Raw genomic sequence first — 21711 nt, forward strand, 5'->3', positions numbered from 1 at the left:
GAGTAAGGTAGGCAACTACTTTACAGCAACTATATCTTTAAGTCATTTGTTACACAGATAATGTGGCTTTTTGGACATAACCATGGAGACAATAATACAGTGTACTGTCTATGGATTAGCTAAAGCATCATGAAAAATGTAATGTAATTTTGATATAGTTGTGAAATGAGATATCACTTATAACCACACACACACTTCTATTGATCAAATGACTTTTAAAGATATCAATAACAGTCTTAAATCCAGAATTAATTAGGACACAAAGAAGGATTTCATCTGTTTCCCTATTGTTTTGTTGTTTGTCCACTTCTGTTTGAGTTAGCAAAAGGATTGTGGATACCCTATTATATATCCACCCTCTTCTTAGGATAATAAAAGGATAATGTACTACTCTTCTCCCAGACAATCCTTTGGAATAGATTTTAAACTGTCCTTTTTCACTAAGCCTAATTTCTGCTAGTTTAATTTAGTGAACATTTTAAGAACTTTCTTTCTCAAAAATGCTCTCAGAAATCCTTTATGCTGGCAAGAGACGCTGAGCACAGTTCATTAAAAAAATATGGGTAAAATCTAATCACTTTAATTGGCTGCAGGCAATAGCATTAAGATATAAAGCATTCAACCCCTGCAGAAAATCTGTTACTTTCTCTGGATATGTAATGGGTGAATGACATTTCTGATGACACAGAGAGCTCTACTGGGCATATTGCACTAAGGTCTTCAATATTGGGGTAAGCTGTTTCATATCAGACTAAGTCTTTTCCTGATATTTGATGAGAGGTGTATATCCTTAACTAGCAGACCAGAAAAAAAGGAAAGGAACATCTTCTGGATGTAAAGATAGAAACAGACCAGTCAATCAGAAAGGGGAGGATATTTTAAAAGGATCTTTCAAGGTAGTTGTATCTAGGGTTGCGAGACATCTGGTTTTCTACCAGAATGCCCTGTTGAAAAGGGACCCTGGCGGCTTCGATCAGTGATGCTGACCGGGCTGTTAAAAGTCCAGTCGGCAGCACAGTGGGGCTAAGGCAGGCTCCCTGCCTTCCCTAGCTCCACGGGGCTCCCGAAAGCAGGTGGCATGTCCAACTCCTAGGTGCAGGGACTGCCAGGGAGGCTCGACGTGCTACCCCCACCCCAAGCGCCAGCTCCGCAGCTCCCATTGGCCAATGGAAGCTGTGGGGGAGGCGCACAAAGCTTGGAGAAGGGGCAGGGTGGGGTGGGAGCTCAGGGAAGGGGCGGGGCGGGGCAAGGGTGTTCGGTTTTCTGCAATCAGAAAGTGGCAACCCTAGTTGTATGATTGCATCATAACATAGTCCAATTTTATGCAGGATTAACACAGGACTGAGAAATACAGAACATGATAGCAGATACTGTAGGAGACAAACTTCTAACTCAAGTGCAGAATTTTGTAGGAGGCAAAAAGATTATCTGCATGATCCCTCTGGCTCCTGATTCTTCAGGTTGCAGATCTGCATAGTCAGTAAAAAGGGGAAAATTAACAGGCTTTTTGTCAGATGTGTGGTATTTACAGAAGCCAGAAAGTATGTAATTGACTAAAGTCCAATCTGAATAGAACTTTGGTTGATAGCATTGTCTGTTGAAGGCATGCCATTATATAGCAGGAAAGAGGTGTCACTGTAGTGTACACTTCAGCTCTATCGTATCTCTAATATATAGTTTACTCTGTAAAATTTACTTTATGGCTGGAAGTGAGAGTTAACAATTGTGCAGATTCAAAGAATGACCTCTGAGGACAATGATATATAATTGGTGGGAGCGGGAGTAGTTCTAATCATATGTTTTTTTAACGGCAAAAAAATTCTAACAGTTTACTGCTTCTACATTATTCATGAACTTCCTATTTATACATATTAATGAAAGCACAAATTAAAAAGAGTACTAAGAATATTTTGTCACTTTTTCTTCTTTTTGTTGTAGGCTGAACAGCTGTAAAAATTACATCTAAACCAGCTGTTTCCTCTGGAAAAATCTAAGATTAGAAATAAAGATTTATATGCAAATATTGTTCCTCTTCGATAGTAAAATATTTTTACTTTGTAAAATGGAATAAAATTATTTTATTTTATTTATATTTATTTTATTTATATTATTTTATTATTTGGTGGAGTTTTGTGCGGGGGGGGCAGCTTATTAGATATTCACCTAAATGTGGTAACTAAATAGGCTTTCTCCATTTGCTTTTCCTTGGTTTCATTACATAAAACATAAAGTACACAGGAGAGGTCTGATTTTTAAAAGTGATGATGAGCACCATCACCCAGTGTTCCCATTGATGTTAGTGGGAGCTGATAATCAGCACCTCTGAAAATCAGACCACGTGCATTGTGTGGTTTCCTTTAATCATTTTAGACTGAGGATGTTCTGCCACCTTGTTCTGTAGGAAATATTTCCACAGTTTGGCTTCATAATAGCAAAAGGCCAGGAACAGGTTAAGCAAGCATTTATGGATTACATTAAAAAGAGGGCATAGAAAGCTCGCTTTTATCTCTCGGTGGAATACAACTACTCACTTTCCTCTCTCTTTTTTTATTTTAATTATAAAGTACACACGATGAGCTTTAAAGCAATGTCTTTACTACAATCTCCGTGCTACACAGTGATGGATTTCTTTTTAGAAGTTAGAATATCCTGTATTTCAGGGGTAATGTGTGTATCATGATGTAGAGCTTATCATGGTAAATGCTTACTTCTACAGACTTGATAAGTAAACCATAGCATAAAAATTGACAGAAATGGCCAGACTTCTCAGGGGCAAGTTAGGTTAATGCTCCAGTCTTTCAGGAAAATTTCCCTTTTGTGTTTACTGATTGAGATTAAAATCCCTATTTATTCCCCTCTCTTCTCTTTGGCTGACAGTCCACTTTATGTCTGGCACATTTTTTCATGGAAGACTAATTGAGTTGTTTCAGGCATGCAAAGAAAGATAATATTACAAAGATTATACACTCAAAGGTTAGTTTTGTGCTTTTCCTGGTGACAGTTCAGGAGGGAAAAGATATAAACAGCTTACAAAACTTTGAGGAATATGGGGTCTCATTTGAAAATTGGCTGTGCTTTTTATTACCTTTCTTTTTGAGAATGTTAGGCAGTGTTTTGTAATTTCAGACCCACAATCTCTCTCTCTCTCTTTGATTTACATATCAAATGTGTTGTTTTCTTTTTGTATTTTGGCATAGTGCAAAAAGAATAAATACTTTTAGAAGGTTATTAATCATTTGGACTTGTAGTTTTTGCTATGTATTTGTATTTATTGGCCAGATTTACAAATGTATTTAAATACCTAAAGATGCAATGGGATTTTTCAGAAGCGCCTGGGTGTTTTTGAAAATCCCTCTAGCTGGCTATCTGCATCTTTAGGCAGTTAAATACGTTTGAAAATCTGGCCCTATGTGGCTTCGCATAGAATGAACAGTCCACCTCAAATCTGCCTTAATATTATGGGGTGGCGGCACCATTTTTCTCTCTGTAGTTTTCAGTAGAAAAATAAAACTTTTGTTGTGGCCCTGCAGCTGTTTTGTTCTTTAATTTGTGTGAGTCTCTAAATTCAACATAGAAGTTAGCTTTAAGAGGATATCTTTGATACTACCCAGCTCTCCTATGAAAATGAAGTATGAGTCTGCACCAGGAGTGATAGAATTCTTTCACTTTTTGCCACAATGTGAGTTTCTGGCCCATTCACCTAAACCCTTTCAAACTATGATTGGGATGGATTGTGGAAGTCCTCTTCCCTGCCAAGAATGACAGTCTATCCATAGACCATAGCACAGTCACTGTCTCCAGCTTTGCAGGGGAAGATGAGTAAGTTGCAGGACATTCAAATAATAGTGCAGTTTATTACCTTGTTGCATCCAGTGTGTCTCAACTTCAGTGCAATTTTTTTAAGACTCGAATTTTTTTCCCCTCTTCTTGTTTTCTTTTGTTAAAATGAAATCTCTTGGTGATTACTAGTGGCTTCAGAAGACAATGTGTATGTAGTACTTGCACAATCTGTGTGCAACAGGCCAAAAGTTTTACCTGCTGCCATGCTCAGGAGAGAAAACTGGGTACAATTTGGGGCTTTGTTATAGTATTTGTGAGTTCCAAATGTTCTCTGTGTTCTACACTATCAAAAATCCTCATGTCTCTTGTTAAACAGTGGTTGCCATTATGAATTTTGTTCAAATCATTATTTTCAGTGGGGCCCAAAAGCACTAACTTATGTACAACAATTCCTGTTTTTTGCCATGAACTCTTAAGTTATGCCCAAATGGAGTTTTCCTACAGTCACTGGTAGCTGTACCTTACTTCCTTAGTAAGCTGCTCTCTCTTTGCCTGTTTACAACTGCCACACTTACTATTTATTATCTTTGCATTACACAGAAGTGTGTTTGGCACACTTGTTCCCCTTCTTTCTTTCCTCTAGAGCTTATCTATGTCACTTCAGATTCTGGGAGGCTTTGCGAGCATATGTAATTAAGTAACATATGTTCAGTTCCATTATAGGTTTGTTTTTTTCTGAATATTGGTGGGAACAGTCCTGTGGTCCTTTTCTCAGTGGATTGCCAAGACATGTCCCTTGTCACCACTGTTAATTTTTGAACATGAATAATAGGGACAGACAGACAGACTCAAATAAATACAACAAAATACCTGCAGATCAGCAATAAAGTTTTTTTATCATTTTGTGCTATACAGAACACAGTAAGAGAAAAAAAGTCTGCTGCCCTCCCATAATTAAGGTGAATTATTAAAATCGTTTGCTCATCCAGTGCAAAGCCATGTGCTACCAGTACATACAGTTGTCTTTGTCATGTTTATTTTGTTATTACATTATTTGTATTATGGTAGCACCTAGGGACCCCAACAGAGACCAGAGCCACATTGTAATAGGCACTGTGCACACATGAATTGCACGTAAGGAGCCCCATAGTGGTGAAATTCTGGGTAGCTATTTTTTGAGTGGAATTTTGAATATGTGAGAGAAGTGAACAAGCTTTCTCTAATTCAGCATCTCTGGTAATAATAAAGATGTTTTAATGATAATACTTGGCACATATATATGACCTTGTGTCCTAGCATTTTAAGGTTCTTTCACTTTACCTGTGTAGTAGGAAAGTATAATTATCTCCATTTTGCAGATGAGGAAACTGAGACACAGAAGAGATTTGACTTGTATAAGATCATACAGTGTGTTGGTGGCACATCTTGGATGCTAATCTAACAGTCCTGATTCACAATCCCTTGCATTAGTCTTTACATTGAGTACTTTCTCTCCTCCTGGTCCCTCTAACACGATGGATAAGCCCTTTGAGCTCTAAGCATGGTGAGCATGTAAAATGCCTGTGGTGCAGAGGATAAGTCTGTCTCTGTGTGAGAGGAAGTGATCTCAGGGAAACAGACCATGTTGCTGATCCTGGCTTTAGGAGCTGAAATTGTAGTTTGATGAGCAGCGTAGGCTGAAACTCCCTCAGTGACAAGGCATGTCGCTGGCTCTTGATTGTTCCATCGTGTAACTTTCTGAGAATCAGAGAGCAGGACAAACTGGAAAACATAGTTTACCCATATTATTCCTAGCTTCTGGCAAGGCATTATAGGACATACAGGAGAATAGATAAACAAGACGGGGGGAGATCTGGAGAAGCCTGGTAACGGTGATGGCCTCTCCTGAAAGGTGTGGGCAAGTAAACCACTCTATTTTTTTTTTCAGTCTGTAGCGTGATGGAGTTTACAAAACCCTGTAGCATGATGGAGTTTACAAAAACAAGGCCAAGGCAGGGGAAAGGCTGGAGCAGTGCTGGGCCAGGAAAACTCTACCCTTCAGGCACTGCTGAGCATGCTCCTGTGGAAGAGAGCAGTATAAAAAGAGTTCCAGCAGCCCAGAAAGGGCAGAGGAGAGACACCATTTCCAGGAAGAGCACATTCCTGAGATAGGAGGAGAAGGAGATCTTACTGAGGAGGTCTGGCTGTTTGTCTTTCCCTCCTTCTTTGAAACATCACCCCAGAGATAGGGAGAACCACGTGTGGGAGCACCAGAGGGTTGTATGCATCAGCCCTGAGACTTTGGGGGTTTGGCGCAAAGGACTATATAACAGCAGTCACGCCCCAATCTGAGACGTTGGGCAGGATAGTAAGTGACACAGGGGAAGATGATCAGGAAGTGAGCCAAGCATAGGCCAGCCCGTGCTATCACACTTTCAGGGCCCTGAGCCCAATGAGGTGGGAGTTCCTGGGTTTCCCTTCCCAGCCCAGAGTCCCCTATGCCTACCCCTGGAATGGCAAGGAAGCGGACCTAGCTGAACCCCATCTGGGGATCCCGGACACACAGAGTGAAAAGAGAGACCGGGCAGTGGGCCCTAACCATTAGCTGACTGACCTGGCAACCCTGCAACACTAGCTTTGAAGTGACTTTGGGATACACACTTGTGGTGAGTGTCTAAAACAGTTTGTGAGATTGTGGGCATGTTTGATGGGTTTTTTTTTGTTTGTTTGTTTGTTTGTTTTTTTGACAAGTCATAATAAAGGCCCTAGGTCAGGAGCAACTTTCCATGCACAAATTCCAAAGATTTGTCCTTATCTCCCCTCCTGGCTAGTGACAATCACTCTCTCTCTCTCTACTGTTTTTTCTTTTCTTTTCTGTTTTTTTTCCCCTACTGTTGTCTTTCTCTTTGCCCACTACCTGCTCCTTTCTCCCCCATTACCCTTCTCCCCCACAGTGGGTGGTCTCCTCTTAACTCTTTCCTTCCCTTTCATTTCTGTCACCCCACTGCTCCTGTCGCCCTAGCCAGAATTTGACCAACTCACTTTGTCTCCCTCTCCTTAAATTTATTTCCCACTATTAGCACTGCTTCTGCTCCTGAGGGCCAGGAGATGAGTGGGTGAACGTGTGTAAGGCAGTTGGTGCTAGCTTCTGCCATCACCTACCACTGTCTGCTCCACTGAGCAGTGGGAGTGAAGGAGTTGACAGAGGGAGCTGTGAGAGGTGAAGAGAGAAAGTAATCTTGCCTGCCTGCTCAGCAACTGCAAAAATAAGTAAAACCCTTGTAGCTGAGAGGAGGCACTACAGAGAGACCTGGCTGACTTCCTGCAGTCCTACTGCCTCTTTCAGCTGTGGTGAAGGATGACCGGGGCAGGCTGCAACTCTTGCGGTACATCAGTGACACTGAGCTGGAATGTTTATAAGCTGGTAGTTCCGAGACCAGAAAACAAGCTGAAGAGGAATCACACAGGTCTCTAGCTCCTCATGCCAACTAGTTTGTATGTGTGTATATATAATACAAATTTCTGCTTAGGAGACAAGGTGTTCAGAGAGCTTGTAGTGGTATTTATGTAAATTCTAGTTGCTGATGGAAGAGTTGCATCCTCAGAACGGGGATGTTCACTCTCTCAGCAACAAAAGGAATGAGCTTTAGAGATTGTGAATGCAGTGTTCATAGGCAGGGGAAATTCTGTTGTCCAGAAACCTGGAACAAGTAGGAGTGCTATCTGGGCAAAAAAGTATTTAAGTGTCCTGCCCAACAAACCAAGACAACAGAGCAGGCTGAGTAATGTCAGGCACAGCAGCAATGGCTAGCCAACTGCCTAATCGCACAAACCCAAACACCCTTGCCCTGCCCCTTCCCTGAGGCCACACCCCTATCCTGCCCCTTCTCTGAGACCCCGCCCCCCACTCCATCTGCTCTCCCTTGCTCTCCCCCACCTCACTCACTTTCACCAAGCTGGATCAGGGAGTTGGGGTATGGACTGGTGCAGGCTCTGGGAGCAAGTTTGGGTGTGGGCTCTGGGAGGGAATTTGGGTGCAGGGGGCATGGGGTATGGGCTGGGGCAGGGGGTTGGAGTGCATGTGAGGTGCAGGCTCTGGAAGCGAGTTTGGGTGTAGGATGGGGTGTGGGCTCTGGGAGGGAATTTTTGGGTGCAGGAGGAACGCCAACAGACCCCGGCTGTCGGCAGGCAGGATTGAACCTGAGACCTCTGGTGCTAAATGCATGATCGTCTACTGCAGTGTTTCCCAAACTTGGGACGCCTCTTGTTCAGGGAAAGTCCCTGGCGGGGCGGGCCGGTTTGTTTACATGCCGCATCCGCAGGTTTGGCCGATCGCGGCTCCCACTGGCTGTGGTTCGCTGCTGCAGGCCAATGGGGGCTGCGGGAAGTGGTGGCCGGTATGTTCCTTGGGCCGCGCCACTTCCCACAGTCCCCATTGGCCAAAAGCCATATGGCCCTTAGTTAAGGCTATAGAGCAAACTCATTAATCTCTCTCTAAGTTGTCTCGGGACAGAGAACCACAACCAAGAAGCGTGTGGGTTACATGGGCTCTGGGAGAGAGTTTGGGTGTGGGCTCTGGGCTGGGACAGGGGGTTGGGGTGCAGGAGGGGGTAAGGGAGGCAGCGCTTACCTCAGGCAGCTCCAGAAAGCGACCAGCACACCCCTCTGGCAGCAGCTCCTAGGTGGGGGGCCAAAGGGGTCCCCGCAGAGTTCCCGGCCAATGGGAGCTGCGGAATCGGCACTCGAGGCATGGCAGCACACAGAGACCCCTCTTGCTCCTCTCCAGGAGCCAGAGGGATGTGCCGGCCACTTCCAGGAGTGGCACAGAGCCAAGGCAGGTAGGGAGCCTATCTTAGCCCCACTGTGCCACCAGACTGTCAAGTGCCTAAAATCTCCCGGTTTGGCTGCAGTAGCCTCCGGGAGATAGAGCGTGATTCCGGTAGATTCCCGGCGAAACTGGGGGGGTTGGCACCCTAACAGTGGCTGTCAGGGTTGCCTGAATAGGACTGGAGCAAACAGCTAAATTGCATTAGGGCAAGGAAGGAGAAGGAGTTGAACAGAGAAACAGAACTGAGCTACTAGTCAGAGGGAAGGTGCTGGAGAAAAAGGGGTGGTTGAGTAGAGCACAGACCTCAGATGCCACTATGTGGTAACTTAGGTTTCAGAGTAGCAGCTGTGTTAGTCTGTATCCACAAAAATAAAAGGAGTACTTGTGGCACCTTAGACTAACAAATTTATTTGAGCATAAGCTTTCGTGAGCTACAGCTCCGATGAAGTGAGCTGTAGCTCACAAAAGCTTATGCTCAAATAAATTTGTTAGTCTCTAAGGTGCCACAAGTACTCCTTTTCTTTATGTGGTAACTGTTGGTAAATGCTGACTTTGTAATGGGGAGCTCCATAATGGCTATGTAAAAGGGACAGGGAGAAGGGTTATCTTGAATGAAGCCACTTTGTTACATTGCATGACTGTCCAGAAATCCATAGCCATTATGTTCTAGCAATATATGAATCGGGAAGAGGATATCTGAGGATCCTGCATTACAAACACTGGAGGAGAGAAGGTGCAGAGTCATATTTTCTGTATTTGTGATACAATATTTATCTTCATTTTTAATCTGATTATTTATAATTGGAAGATGTCAAGTTTAAATTTTTCAGTCTACATAAGCAGAGTAAAGATTTCACTCTTCAGATTTATTTACATTGCTTGAAACTTGTATGTGCTTCACTTTTTCACCCTTGAATTTTGTTGGATTTATACCATCTGTACTGCAAGGAAACACCATGGGGTCAGAAACTAGTGGTGTAAATGTTTATAGGACACTCAAAAAGAAGGTTGTAATATGAAGGTGAACTTGTGAAAAGTTCCCTATACATAGTGCTAAAATTTTCTCATTTGGTCACTATCCATAAATACGCCAAGAATCTTGTAAAAGGCAAAGCCTTGAACATGAACAAATGTGGTATGGATAGTTAAGTGAAGTAGCTGGGTTTTTTGGTTTTTTTGTCAGTAGTATAGAGTAATATCACTGTGTGATCCTGTCATGTTTTAAAATATTGTTTTGAATGTTCCAATGGAAAAATAACTTTCCATTTAAAAACACCCCACATTTACAATATACTGAATTAACGAGAAATGTACTTATTTAAAAGTATTTAGAACACTTGACAGACTTTTGTACTCCATTTTTTCCTTTTCAAGCTGTGAAAAATAATTCATCCTGCATTAAATAGGGTGATTTCCAGTCTGTAACCTATCAAGAAATCCAGTATTAAAAAAAATACAAAAAAAACCCCATATATCCATAGCAGATTGAAGGATTAGCAAAATTTGCAACATTAACAACTGTTGGACCTAATCCTTCAGACACAGGGCCCGATGAGACATAAGGGTTTAACCTAAAGGCTACAGAATTGAATCCATAACTATTGGGTTTAAATGGTATGTAGGTCTTGTCCTAGACTTCTGCAGAGGCATAAGTTTCACCCTTAGTGTGTAATGTAGTGTCTTAAAGACCTAAATATTAAAGTAATGAATTATCATTTTAGGCATACATTAAAATACTGCGTAACACCATTTGGCAAGATTTAAAATATACTGAGCTTTACAAAAATAGGCTGTGATTAAGGGCAGACAGATAATAGCAAATGTACAGCAGTGAACAGTTCTTCATGGTCAGAAAGATGGAATGAATGACCTACTTGATCCTTTCCAGTATCAGGCTCATAGCTATTAAATTAATTGTTAATCATCTTGTACAAATTGAAATATGAATATTTATCTTACTGTAATAAAAGAACAAACCACTCAAGTAAAATAAGCTATTATTTGGCAACTAAGATGTGATAACTCATACCTGGAAAAGAGCTTGACTTGTTATTGCAATATATTAATGATTATACGATACAGAATTAATTAAGGGCATCTCCCATGTACCAATCCACTTAAACCTTTTCATCTGGAAGGCTTATATTTGAGTAAGTTTTTCCACTTACCATCACATTCAAATAGTCCCTGGCTTACTTTGGCTTAACGAGCCTTTTTATTTAAAAAAAAAAATATTCATTAACATAAGGTGCAGATTGAAGGAGATTAAATGAAATTAATGTAGTTAAGTACCAATGATCTTAATTGAAAATAGTTATGCAATTAATTTTCAACTCATATCTATACACTAATGCCACTTTTATTTTGGACCTGTCAAGTTATTACCGTAAAATATGGGAAACCTAACCATTGTTTACAGATCAAGAACAGATACCATTGATACAGATTGAGGTAAAATGGATGTTTTGATAGGACTGTTATGTTTTACTAAACAGATGAAGAATAATTAATCTTGTAGTACCAATACAGATACCGTTCTTCCAATTAATAGTGTAAATAGTGCTTATGGAACAGGGTGCTACTCAGTTTCAGTAAGGATATAAGAATCTGGCCTATAATAAAGAGTGCATTTCTCCATAGTATGCCTTAAATATATAGAACATGTAAATGTCACTGTATGCTATATATAAATATCTAATCATAACTGTTGCAATCCCTTACTGTTACCATAGTGAAAACTATTTCATGTAATATTAACCTAAAATTAATATAACTGAGGAGATTGTTGTAGGAGGAACATTGATCAGTATCTATAATGCAAAACGTTAAGACTAGAGCAGGGATATGCTGGAACTATACTTAGGTCAAATGCAGTGGACATCTTTCCCTGACAATGCTAATTCACTGTACGCTTTTCATTCCTGGGCTCTCCTGAGAAAGTGGTATTAAGTTTTATACTCTTCCACATAACACATTACAAAACCAGCATTTCAAGAAATACAAGCTTTTATATGCAGAGCAGTTGCAGTTATTTTAATCCTTTCACACATGGACCAAAATAAAATGTTTCAGTAATGGGGGGGGTTTAAGTTACAGTATTTGAAAATTAAAGGCTTTAAAAAACAATTTATAAGTTCTTCAGTTTGTCTACACCACATTTATTTGGAAAGTGGGATACAATTCCTATAACCAAACATGTAAATAAATAAAAAAGCACAATGTAACCATATATAGTTCCATATCAGTCTGGTATAGGATCATTTCGTTTGCCAGGAAATCTGATTGGACCATAGCATATAAACATTTTTTTCATAATGTGCTTTACATTATCTATGTATTGTGAAAGCTGGTATCTAAGCAATGGTACGAGTGCACTGCTGCTTAATTTTGGACCCAATCCAGGATTATAAAAGCTGTGTTTCCTTTTAAAGAAATGTTGGACCTCCCTATGGTGATTCTTTTTCAGCTGCTGCTATGTGAAAATCGACTTTAAATAAGTTTTCACTTTTGGAGGGATTCTTCCGACACCAGCAGTTCTTTCAGTTAGTTGCAGTTCCATACATAGAACTTGTCTTTTCTATCACAGAGGTTTGAGTTAATCACAAAAGTCAGTTCTATGAACCTTGCAGATAATGTAGACTTGCAAACCTGTGGTAGGCTATACAAGCCTCATGTGGCTCAAAGAGCTGTTTATATTACTGAGGGCTCTTCTTTTGCAAAGACCCTTTTTAATGGTCTAGTTTATTTCTGAAGCAATATTGAATGCAAAATCCACAAAATAGAAGAGAACATCATGATTTTGGTATTGCTTAACAACTGTAATCGCATAATGTGTTTGAAATGGCCTTATCAACACCATTGTCAGCTGATGAACAACATACAACATATTACTTTGAAGCCCATCTTTGCATTCATGGATCCCAGTAAAGTAAAATCTTTCACATCAATGTGTTTTGGATGCACAGTTTTCTCTGTCCCTGCTGGGACTATGCAAATTGGTAAGTAGAAAGATACTTATGGTAAGCTTTCTTGTGTATTCTTTATTCTTAATATGGAACAGTGTATTTCATTGTTTAATATTGTTCAATATAAAAAAGGTATTTTCTGTTTTGTTTTTAAAGGCCATGATTAGCAGAAGATATCCTTAACTTCTTTATACTCATGGATGAATAGGATATTTTTCCGTATGTTGTCAAAGTGATGTTAAAGTTATGTAGTTGTAAATGATCGGTGCATTTGGAGGAGAACTGCATTTAGAAAAGTCTTCAACGAAGATATTTGGTCATCTTTTCCCTGGTCCTGAGAAACAGGTGATTTTTCCAGTGAGGAAAAAACAGGCAAGTGGACCATGAGTGCCAGGAGCTAAAGGGGCCAGTCCCTTAAAGTAAGTATTATGTCATTTCCAGTTTGTTATAAAAAAATTGCTGAATACTGTGCCTAAAAGGCAAGCTACCACACGGATAGGAGGGAAAGCATAAGTTGTGTGCATGGGGCCTCGTGTGATTAAAAGTTCTCTATGTTCATTATTAAACAATATGCAAGGAGTTCAAGCAGAAAAAAAAATCACTTTTTCTTATGCTTCTGTTTTGCTTTATTTTTATGTCAGAATAAACACTGAAAAAGAACCAGCATTTCCTCTTCAAGAAAAAGGAGAAACAAGAAAGCAATCTGAGTAGTGCTGGAAGATTGAGCTGATCCTCCTCTGTATGTCAGACTTCTCTAGTTTCTCCTGGTGGATCATGACCCAAATCTTAAATTTCTTGGATCTACATTGTTCTCTCTCTTCTTTCATCAATAACATTTGAAGATGGGAAAAAAAGCTGGAGAACTCATTTAGGAATACATGATAGTGTATGGTGGATAAATGTTCCAACAGCATGTGTCCATGCGATGGGGTTGGGACTCACCACCGCAGCGCCTCCTATTGGTCTCTCCTGGGAATTAGCTCAGTTCATGCAGAGCGCCCTCTGCCGGTGGTGTCCCGTCCGTCTCTCGCCCTCAATTTGCTTCTTGACCTGCGTTGCTCCCAGCTCACGGTGTCCTCTTCAGGACACTGCCCTCCGGCAGTGCCCCCAAGTCCACACTTGCCCCCTTCCGGGGGGAAAGGGGATTAACAGCAGTCTTTTCACTTCACCCCAGCAGCAGTGGCCAACCACATCCTCAAAGTCTAATCCCTTCTATCAGGGGTCGGGTGCAGTATGCTATGGCCACTCCTAACGGCCGGGTGTAGTACAAGGGGGAAGGGGGGACCCAGGCCCACCCTCTACTCTGGCTCTCAGCCCAGGGACCCTCTGGCGGCAGCATCCCTGCCCTCCTTCGCTCCCTTTGTTCACCTCTCCTCCCTGGGCCGCTTCCCCTTCAGCCCGCTTGCAGGCCCTTCTATCAGGGCCTGCAGCCTGGCGGGTATTGGGCTGGAGCTCTCCTCGGCTCCCCCAAGCCTGCGCTGCGCTGTCCTGGGTGCAGGTCTCCTTCACTCAGGAGACAGACCTTCTCCCTTGAAGATCTGAGAGAGACTGCCTGCTCCCTTCCTGGGCAGCCTTTATATAGGGCCTAGCCTAGCCCTGATTGGCTGTAACACTGGCCCTGATTGGCTCTCTAACAGGCCCTCCCTGATTGGCTGCTGCCTTGTGCAGCTGCTCTGGCCTGTTGTAGCCCAATCTGGCATGGGGGTGACATAAGCTTTCGTGAGCTACAGCTCACTTCATCAGATGTGAGCTCATGAAAGCTTATGTTCAAATAAATTTGTTAGTCTCTAAGGTGCCACACGTACTCCTTTTCTTTTTGTATCACATTGTGTAAATTTCAGTTCCAGCTATAGTAAACATCTGCTTATAATGAACTTATTTTAGGGGAAAATGTCTTCACTGTGGATTCAATCCTGCAGAAATGCAAAAATGCCTATAGATCAGCACAAATTAAACAGCTATCAAATACACTGATCTTGCTACTTACATATTTCCACAAACTTCAGTAAGGGTATTCCAGCTTGCTCAGCAACTCTGTAGGTCTGCAATTTATGGCAGAACCTTTAAAGTGATAGGAACTCTCATTCAAGATGTGCTTATTCAGAAATACTGATCTTCATGGGTCCATTTTCCACAGTCACATGACTCCTGAAAGCACCTTGATGATCATCACCCATTCATACTGTCATTGCTGAGGTATATTTAAAGCAAGATGAACCTTAAAAGACACATATGCACGCTTTCAAAGAAATTACTCTGTCTTGCCTTATCGGCTTTTACCGATGTGTTTTAGACTTTGGCTGTACCTGCCTTGGGCTGTGCTCTCCAGAAAAGCCTGTGCTGGGTTTTGCTGTTCCAGTTCCAGGATGCCTAAGATGTGCTTCTACATACACTCCCAGAATCCATTACAGCAACTTGGGACTTACAGTAGCTTTTGCGGAGCCACGTGGCAGCTGTTACACACCTGAAATAAATGCGTGGGATCACACTTAGGGCACAATAAGAAGCCTGACAGTTAACGTTAACGTCACACACTTGGCCTCATATTTCAAAGACGCATTCATTAATCTCTCAGGAATTCACTTGTTGTGCTTTATGGCTTGATTTTTTTGTTATGTTTGCACAGAATTAAGAGTCTAGATCAGAGGTGTTTAGGTTAGAATATTTCACCCTGTCTTAAACCTTATCCTGTTCCAAAACATTTTGGATATGTTGTTTATTCATGATGCTGTTTGGATCTTCAGAGAGAAAAACAAAACAGCTGGTTTCCTCATGAACACACTGGGCTATTTTAATAAAAATAAAAACTCATTAGTGCATCATTAGTAACATTTTAATGGGAATGTTATTTGTTGGGTTTAGTGTGCGAGTGATGTTGGTGGCCTGTGATACACAGGAGCTCTGACTCGATGATCTGGTGGTCACTTCTGGCCTTAAACTCTGATTCTATGAACTTTCTCAACATGTTATTGTTAAAACTATATAAATTATTAGTCAACTAGAGATTTAGTGGTCTCCCCAGAAGCAAGATGTGACTCAGAATGCTACCGCTAGGAAGCATGATCCCATAGAAAATTCATTTTTCTTTAAGTCTGGGCTGAGAGGTACAACACCACAGTTATGTTCTCTTTTGGGAGTGAGGTGCAGGTTTCATGGATGCAAAAGTTCACGTTAGACCAAATTTATAAATGTCAAAATTCTGAAAGGAGGTGTGAACAGCTCAACTGTTCTACTTCTTTATGACCCAATGCTCATAGGCAAAAATTCCCATTGAAGTCATAGAAGTAAAAAATGTCATGTTTTTATGTATTTTTCAGTTGCATATCATATGCCAGTGTAAAATATGGCTAGCAAAACTGTCCCTCAATATCTGTGATATATGTGAGACCTTGATATTGTAAGAATTCTAGACTTGGGCCCAAAGGAAATGGAAAATAAATGCTAAAAAAAAAAGCAGAATGTTACTAATGAATCTTTAATGTGTTTTTATTTTTAATAAAATAGCCCAGTGTGTTCATGAGGAAACCAGCTGTTTTTATTTTCTCTCTAAAGACGTGAACTGCTTCATGAATAAACATGTCCAAAAAAGAGTTTTGGTACTTGAAGCTGGGGAAGATATTCCAGCCCCAAATAGCTTGATCTATGATTCTAGTAATGTGTAAAGTCAATGGGAGTTTTGTCCAAGGAGTTACAGCCAGATTCTGCCTCCTTTCTGATGCTGAGTAGTACTTTGCTCAGCAAGTAATTGTACTGAATGGGACTCCTTTCAAAGTGAGGTACTACTAAACTTCAGTAAAGATGGGAGAATCTGGCCCTGAGTCACGACTACGGAACTTGGCCCAATAGTAATAAAATCCTTATTAATATTGATGTGGTGGAAATGGTGGTTTTCTTTTTAATGGCAAATTACAGTAAAACATGAGTTACCTTGCTGACAGTTTTCAGAATAACAGCCGTGTTAGGCTGTATTCGCCCAAACTCACTCTCCTGCTGGTAATAGCCCCGGATGGGCTATTACCAGCAGGAGAGTGAGTTTGTGGGGCGGGGGGGGCGGAGGGTGAGAAAACCTGGATTTGTGCTGGAAATGGCCCAACTTGATTATCATACACATTGTAAGGAGAGTGATCACTTTAGATAAGCTATTACCAGCAGGAGAGTGGGATGGGAGGAGGTATTGTTTCATGGTCTCTGTGTATATAATGTCTTCTGCAGTTTCCACAGTATGCATCCGATGAAGTGAGCTGTAGCTCACGAAAGCTTATGCTCAAATAAATTGGTTAGTCTCTAAGGTGCCACAAGTACTCCTTTTCTTCTTGCTGACAGTAGCAAAGATAACTTTGCTACTAGTCTGCAGTAAATGGAACCCAGGACTTCTATAGGAAATCACAGCAATAAGAAGGATTAACTCCTACAATATCATAAGAACAAGATCATGTTATCTCAGGACAACCAGGAAGATGACTCATATCACCACTGTATAATGCTATTGAAGTGAAGACAACAATAACACCTGGGAAACCAGATATGATTTTCCAAAGCATATAGACATGGCAAGGGCTGATATCCACCAGATCAAATGATCAAAAATAGTAAACCAAAAATTAATAGATAGCATCTGAAGTATGCTTATCAATAGTTCCTGTCTACAGTACACTTGGTTTTCAGGGATACCTAATTTTAATCTAATTTCTTTTTTCCTCTGCTAGTTGCTCTATATGAATACAAGCTTTTTTTCACAAGACACTTCACTCCTTTCAGACAACTTTTCTTCACCCCCGTTCTATGCACTACTAAAATGTTCCTTCCACTTAGGCCATCTCTAACAACAATGCAATGCTGCTCTATGATATATTCAGCCACTAACCTTCACAGACTCTCACTGATTCTCCACAAAATGAGGCACATAGTGCTTGTCAGTGAGGCCATATACTGTCACTCATCTAAGAAGGCAGAGTTGGTGTCGTAAGCAGATTGTTTTAGAGTCTGCAAATAGATAGGGCCCTACCAAATTCCTGGTTCATTTTGGTTAATTTCACAGCCATAGAATTTTAAAAATCATAAATTTCACGATTTCAGCTTTTTAAATCTGAAATTTCATGGTGTTGCAATTGTAGGGGTCCTGACCCAAAAAGGAGTTGTAGGATGGTTGTAAGGTTATTGTAAGGGGGGTTGCAGTACTGCTGCCTTTACTTCTGCACTGCTATTGGTGGTGGCTCTGCCTTCAGAGCTGGGCAGCTGGAGAGCAGCGGCTGCTGTCCGGGAGCCCCGCTCTGAAGGCAGAGCTGCCTCCAGCAGCAGCACAGAAGTAAGGCTGGCACGGTATGGTATTGCCACCCTTACTTCTGCTCTGCTGCTGGCAGAGCTGGGCCTTCAGTCAGCAGCCACCACTTTCCGGTTGCCCAGCTCTGAAGGCAGTGCAGAAGAAAGGGTGGCAATACCACGCCCGCCTAAAATAACCTTGTGACCCCCTCCCTTCAACTCCCTTTTGGGTCAGGACCCCCAATTTGAGAAACACTGGTCTCCCCTGTGAAATCTGTATAGTACAGGTGAAAGCACACCAAAAAAAAAAACAGATTTCACAGGGGGAAACCAGATTTCACAGTTTGTGACAAGTTTTTAATGGCCATGAATTTGGTAGGGCCCTACAAATAGGTTACCAAGACAATTGAATAACTTCCCAATTCACATCAACATAATAAAGCCCATGGTTTTTTAAAGGTCAGACATTGCTGGTCAGTCAGTTTAGTTAACAGAACAGGTACCTCACCGAGAGAGCATTATTTCTTTAGGGTCATATAATTTGGTTTTAATAAGTGATGTATCTGTAGAATATATTGCGGGAAAGTGTGTATGTATAGCCGTCATTTAAGCAGAAACCTTCATTTTCAGGACACCAATTCTGGTCCCAGAAGAATCCACTGAAATTATTTTTTTCTATATTGAATTTGCATCAGACTTACTGAAACGAGCAGGCAACAAGAGTGTACAGGGCTGTAGCCTTAGAATGTCACCTGTCCTGCAAGAAATTTCCTACCCCACCAGGGAATTTCCATTGAATAAGTAACAGTGAGTTTGAGAAAGAAAGGAGTCTCCCTTCCTGCAAGACATTCTAAGTCTCCAGGATCATAAGTGTTAAAGCCTGGGGCTGGAGCTTGCCATCCTCATAATGATTAAGTAGATTCTGAGTCCATGTTCTATAGAAAGAGGATGATTTTCAATCATTCCTTCCAGACTGATCCATTTGGCTAGCAAGGTTTTGGGATTGGTTCCTTGGGGTGTATATACCTGTACTATGGGTGTCCCAAAATAACAGAACTTGTTTTCAACCCAGAACTACCTAACAGATCTTAGCCGAACACTGCACTGCAAACATTCAAGGGCCTTCCCATCTTTCTTGAATGCTCTTCCCAGGCAGATCCCCTGGTAAGAGCTCACTTGTGCTCTGGTTCAGCAGCGCACTTATGTATGAGTATGACTTTATGCATGTGATAGTCCCACTAACCTCTAATACTCACATATATAACGTTACACATGGGTTTCCATGTTTTGTTCTATTGGGGCCTTGGAGACGAAGGCAGCTCCACTCTCAGAGGGTGAAATTCACCCCAGTTCTGAGGGTTCATGGGGATTAAAAGGTGCAGAGAATCTTTGCAGATCCTGCATTAGGGTGAGTTGTACCCATCATGCCAAAAAGCAGTTATGGTTTACCCATCCCTGAAGTGATTTAAAGCTGTCTCAGATATCAGGTGGGTTTCCTCCACCAGCTGAACTGATAAATGTGGGTAATCGTGTAAACCATCTCTAAGCAATATGTAGGAAGCTGTAGCTTCAAATCCATTTATATAAACCACTGTGTATGGCACAAAATGTCAGCCTTTCACACTGCATGGGTTTTAGTTTTCAAAATGAATTGTAAAGTTAAAATACAGTGCAGTTGTGAATTCCTGCATATATTAATAAAATAATATGTACAGTGTCATGGAAGTGCCAATTCAGAACAGATTTATTTTAAATATCACAATAAATTCATGTGATGATTGAGTTGTCACTTGATACATTTTAAGGGCCTGTAACACTATTAACTTGCATTCAAAATAATGCATGATTTTAAAATTCATTTTGTTGTTTTAAATGAAGCAGCACTTCTTAAAGAAACCATATTTATAATTAAATGTCTCTCTTTCAGCAAATGTTGGGTGTTGTTTCATTTTGAATAAATCTTACACTCACAGCATTAAATCGAATATGGCAGCTAATATGGAAAATTGAAATGGAGACGACAGAGTGAAGTTCTTTTGCTATGATTTGCATGTCTACTGTTGTCTTACTAGTTATTTCATATTTTTTCAGCGGTTGCATTATGTTTTCATGGTATTTTCATTGTATGGCCCAGGATCCTTTGGATTTAGGTAATGCTACTGTTGAATCTTTTTTAATTAAGAGCATTAAGTTGCCGCTTGGAAATGTTACTAGTTATTTGCACCTGTGCAATATTTATTAAGATTGGTATGTTTGGTTTGTGTAGCACTATTAAATCCAATAAAAAGAAATGGAAAAAGTGGAGTATAAAGTACTACCATCGCGAGATAGTGAGATGTCACAAAGTTAATGATTTGTTATACTACGTGTGGAGAATTTTGGAATTGTATATAGCTTCTTTTTACTATTCCTTGTATTGCACCAAGTAAATTAAACTTTTTCAAAATGTGGTTTGATATTGGTGTTTTCAATGTATGTTTTCTAGAAACAGTTTAAACAGAGGATAATAAACAATTATTTCCTCAAGTTCACCTAAGAAAATGCCAGAATTGTCTTAATCATATTTCTTATGTTCACAGTCTTTGTCACTGCTTATGTTTGCAAAAATACTTAGGGTGAAAGAAAGCCTTTTTGTACACAGGTTTCAGTATTTCACAAGAAGAATTCCTTGTGAATTTTGGCTTGAAAACTTTAATGGTAGGTTTAGAAAGCTGGCAGAATGGAAATTTGCAAATTGGAATGTGGTATCCTGTGTACTGTGTATTGATGATGCATGAATAAAATAGTTCTAAAAAGAAAGACAGTGATGTGAATCTCATGACATAGGTTTGATTTATTGCATGTTTTTCACAGAATCTCTGGTGGTCAGTTGAATCTTTCAATAAAAGGTCTTATGGGTGTCTCTTGCATGACTGTTTATTGTCTCATTTTGTATCTGTGTTCCATGTGTAATTAATATCCAAATGTTCTTTTTTTTTTCCTTTTCCCTTTTTGTAGAAATTATTGAGCCTACTACCTCTAGTCCTGTCTCAAGCCCAGGTCAGTATCCACATACATTCACAACGTATGTTTGGGTACTCTCTCTCTCTCTTCAGGAATCATGACTTTACATTGTCATATCAATAAGTTGAATTGATATTGGGCAGTATTGTTTCTAGTACTGCTGGATTGTCTCTTTCCTGTCTTTGTGTATTCATTAGTCTGTCCTTCCTTGAGGTGTATACTCTGCTCTTTTATTAGTTTCTTTCTTTGAGAAAACTGTTCTGGTTTGTATCTCTCCTGCCTCCCTTCTCTCTCTGTCCAAAGATTATGCAGTAAATGCATACAAGGGGACTTAGTTGTGCATTGCCTTTACTTTTAGTACTCTTTGTAGTGTTAGCTGTAGAAAACTGACGGTTGGTTTGTGTTACTATAAACAAGGCATTTGCTTTGGCTTTTGTAAGCCTTTTTTCTGCAAACCAAAATGAAGGAATGTATTTAGCTTTTCTGAAAGAAACATTCCAGGTCATCACTACTTCTGAAAAACTCAAGAGAAGGATCTCAGGGAAGTCAGGTTTTCCTCATAGAAGTCGTCTTGTTGAAGGAGGTGGAGTTTGCCTCCATGTAAAAAAGGTTGCAGAGCCTGGCCCTACACTTGGCCCCCATGATCTGTGAGAGGTGAGGATTATCCATAGAGAGGCCTTGACCCCTGGGAGATTTCCCATTATTGGTTCCCTAACAATGTGTCTCCATTGGAATCACTCTAACAGGGACTGCCTCAGCCATGAGTGTCCCCATAATGCAGTGGGAGGAGGAACTCTGTAGAAAAGATAATATAGTCCCTGTCTGTATTTTTTTTTTAACTAATGTCCACAGGGACAGGGCAGGGGGAAGTGATGTGTCCCCTTCCAGACCTTCCCG

The 21711-nt window shown here is 40.7% G+C and overlaps 1 protein-coding gene across 4 annotated transcripts in view; it reads left to right on the forward strand.

Moving 5' to 3' along the window:
• Positions 1–21711, forward strand: part of NEGR1 (neuronal growth regulator 1) — a 600029-nt gene that overhangs the window by 489117 nt on the left and 89201 nt on the right. For 2 of the 4 annotated variants that reach the window (XR_006283270.1, XM_043520871.1), the window contains exon 7: positions 20809–20850. The exons of 1 other annotated variant lie outside the window; for it this stretch is intronic. Coding sequence is in view for 2 of the 3 variants with exons in the window: in XM_043520871.1 (XP_043376806.1) it covers positions 20809–20850 (42 nt within the window). In the remaining variant the exon portion in view is untranslated. Of the gene's footprint in view, positions 1–13193; positions 13598–20808; positions 20851–21711 lie in introns of those variants that run through there. One more of the 4 variants, XM_043520873.1, reaches the window with a different exon arrangement.

Source organism: Chelonia mydas, chromosome 8, assembly GCF_015237465.2.
Source record: "Chelonia mydas isolate rCheMyd1 chromosome 8, rCheMyd1.pri.v2, whole genome shotgun sequence".
In the NCBI taxonomy this organism is placed as follows: domain Eukaryota; kingdom Metazoa; phylum Chordata; order Testudines; family Cheloniidae; genus Chelonia; species Chelonia mydas.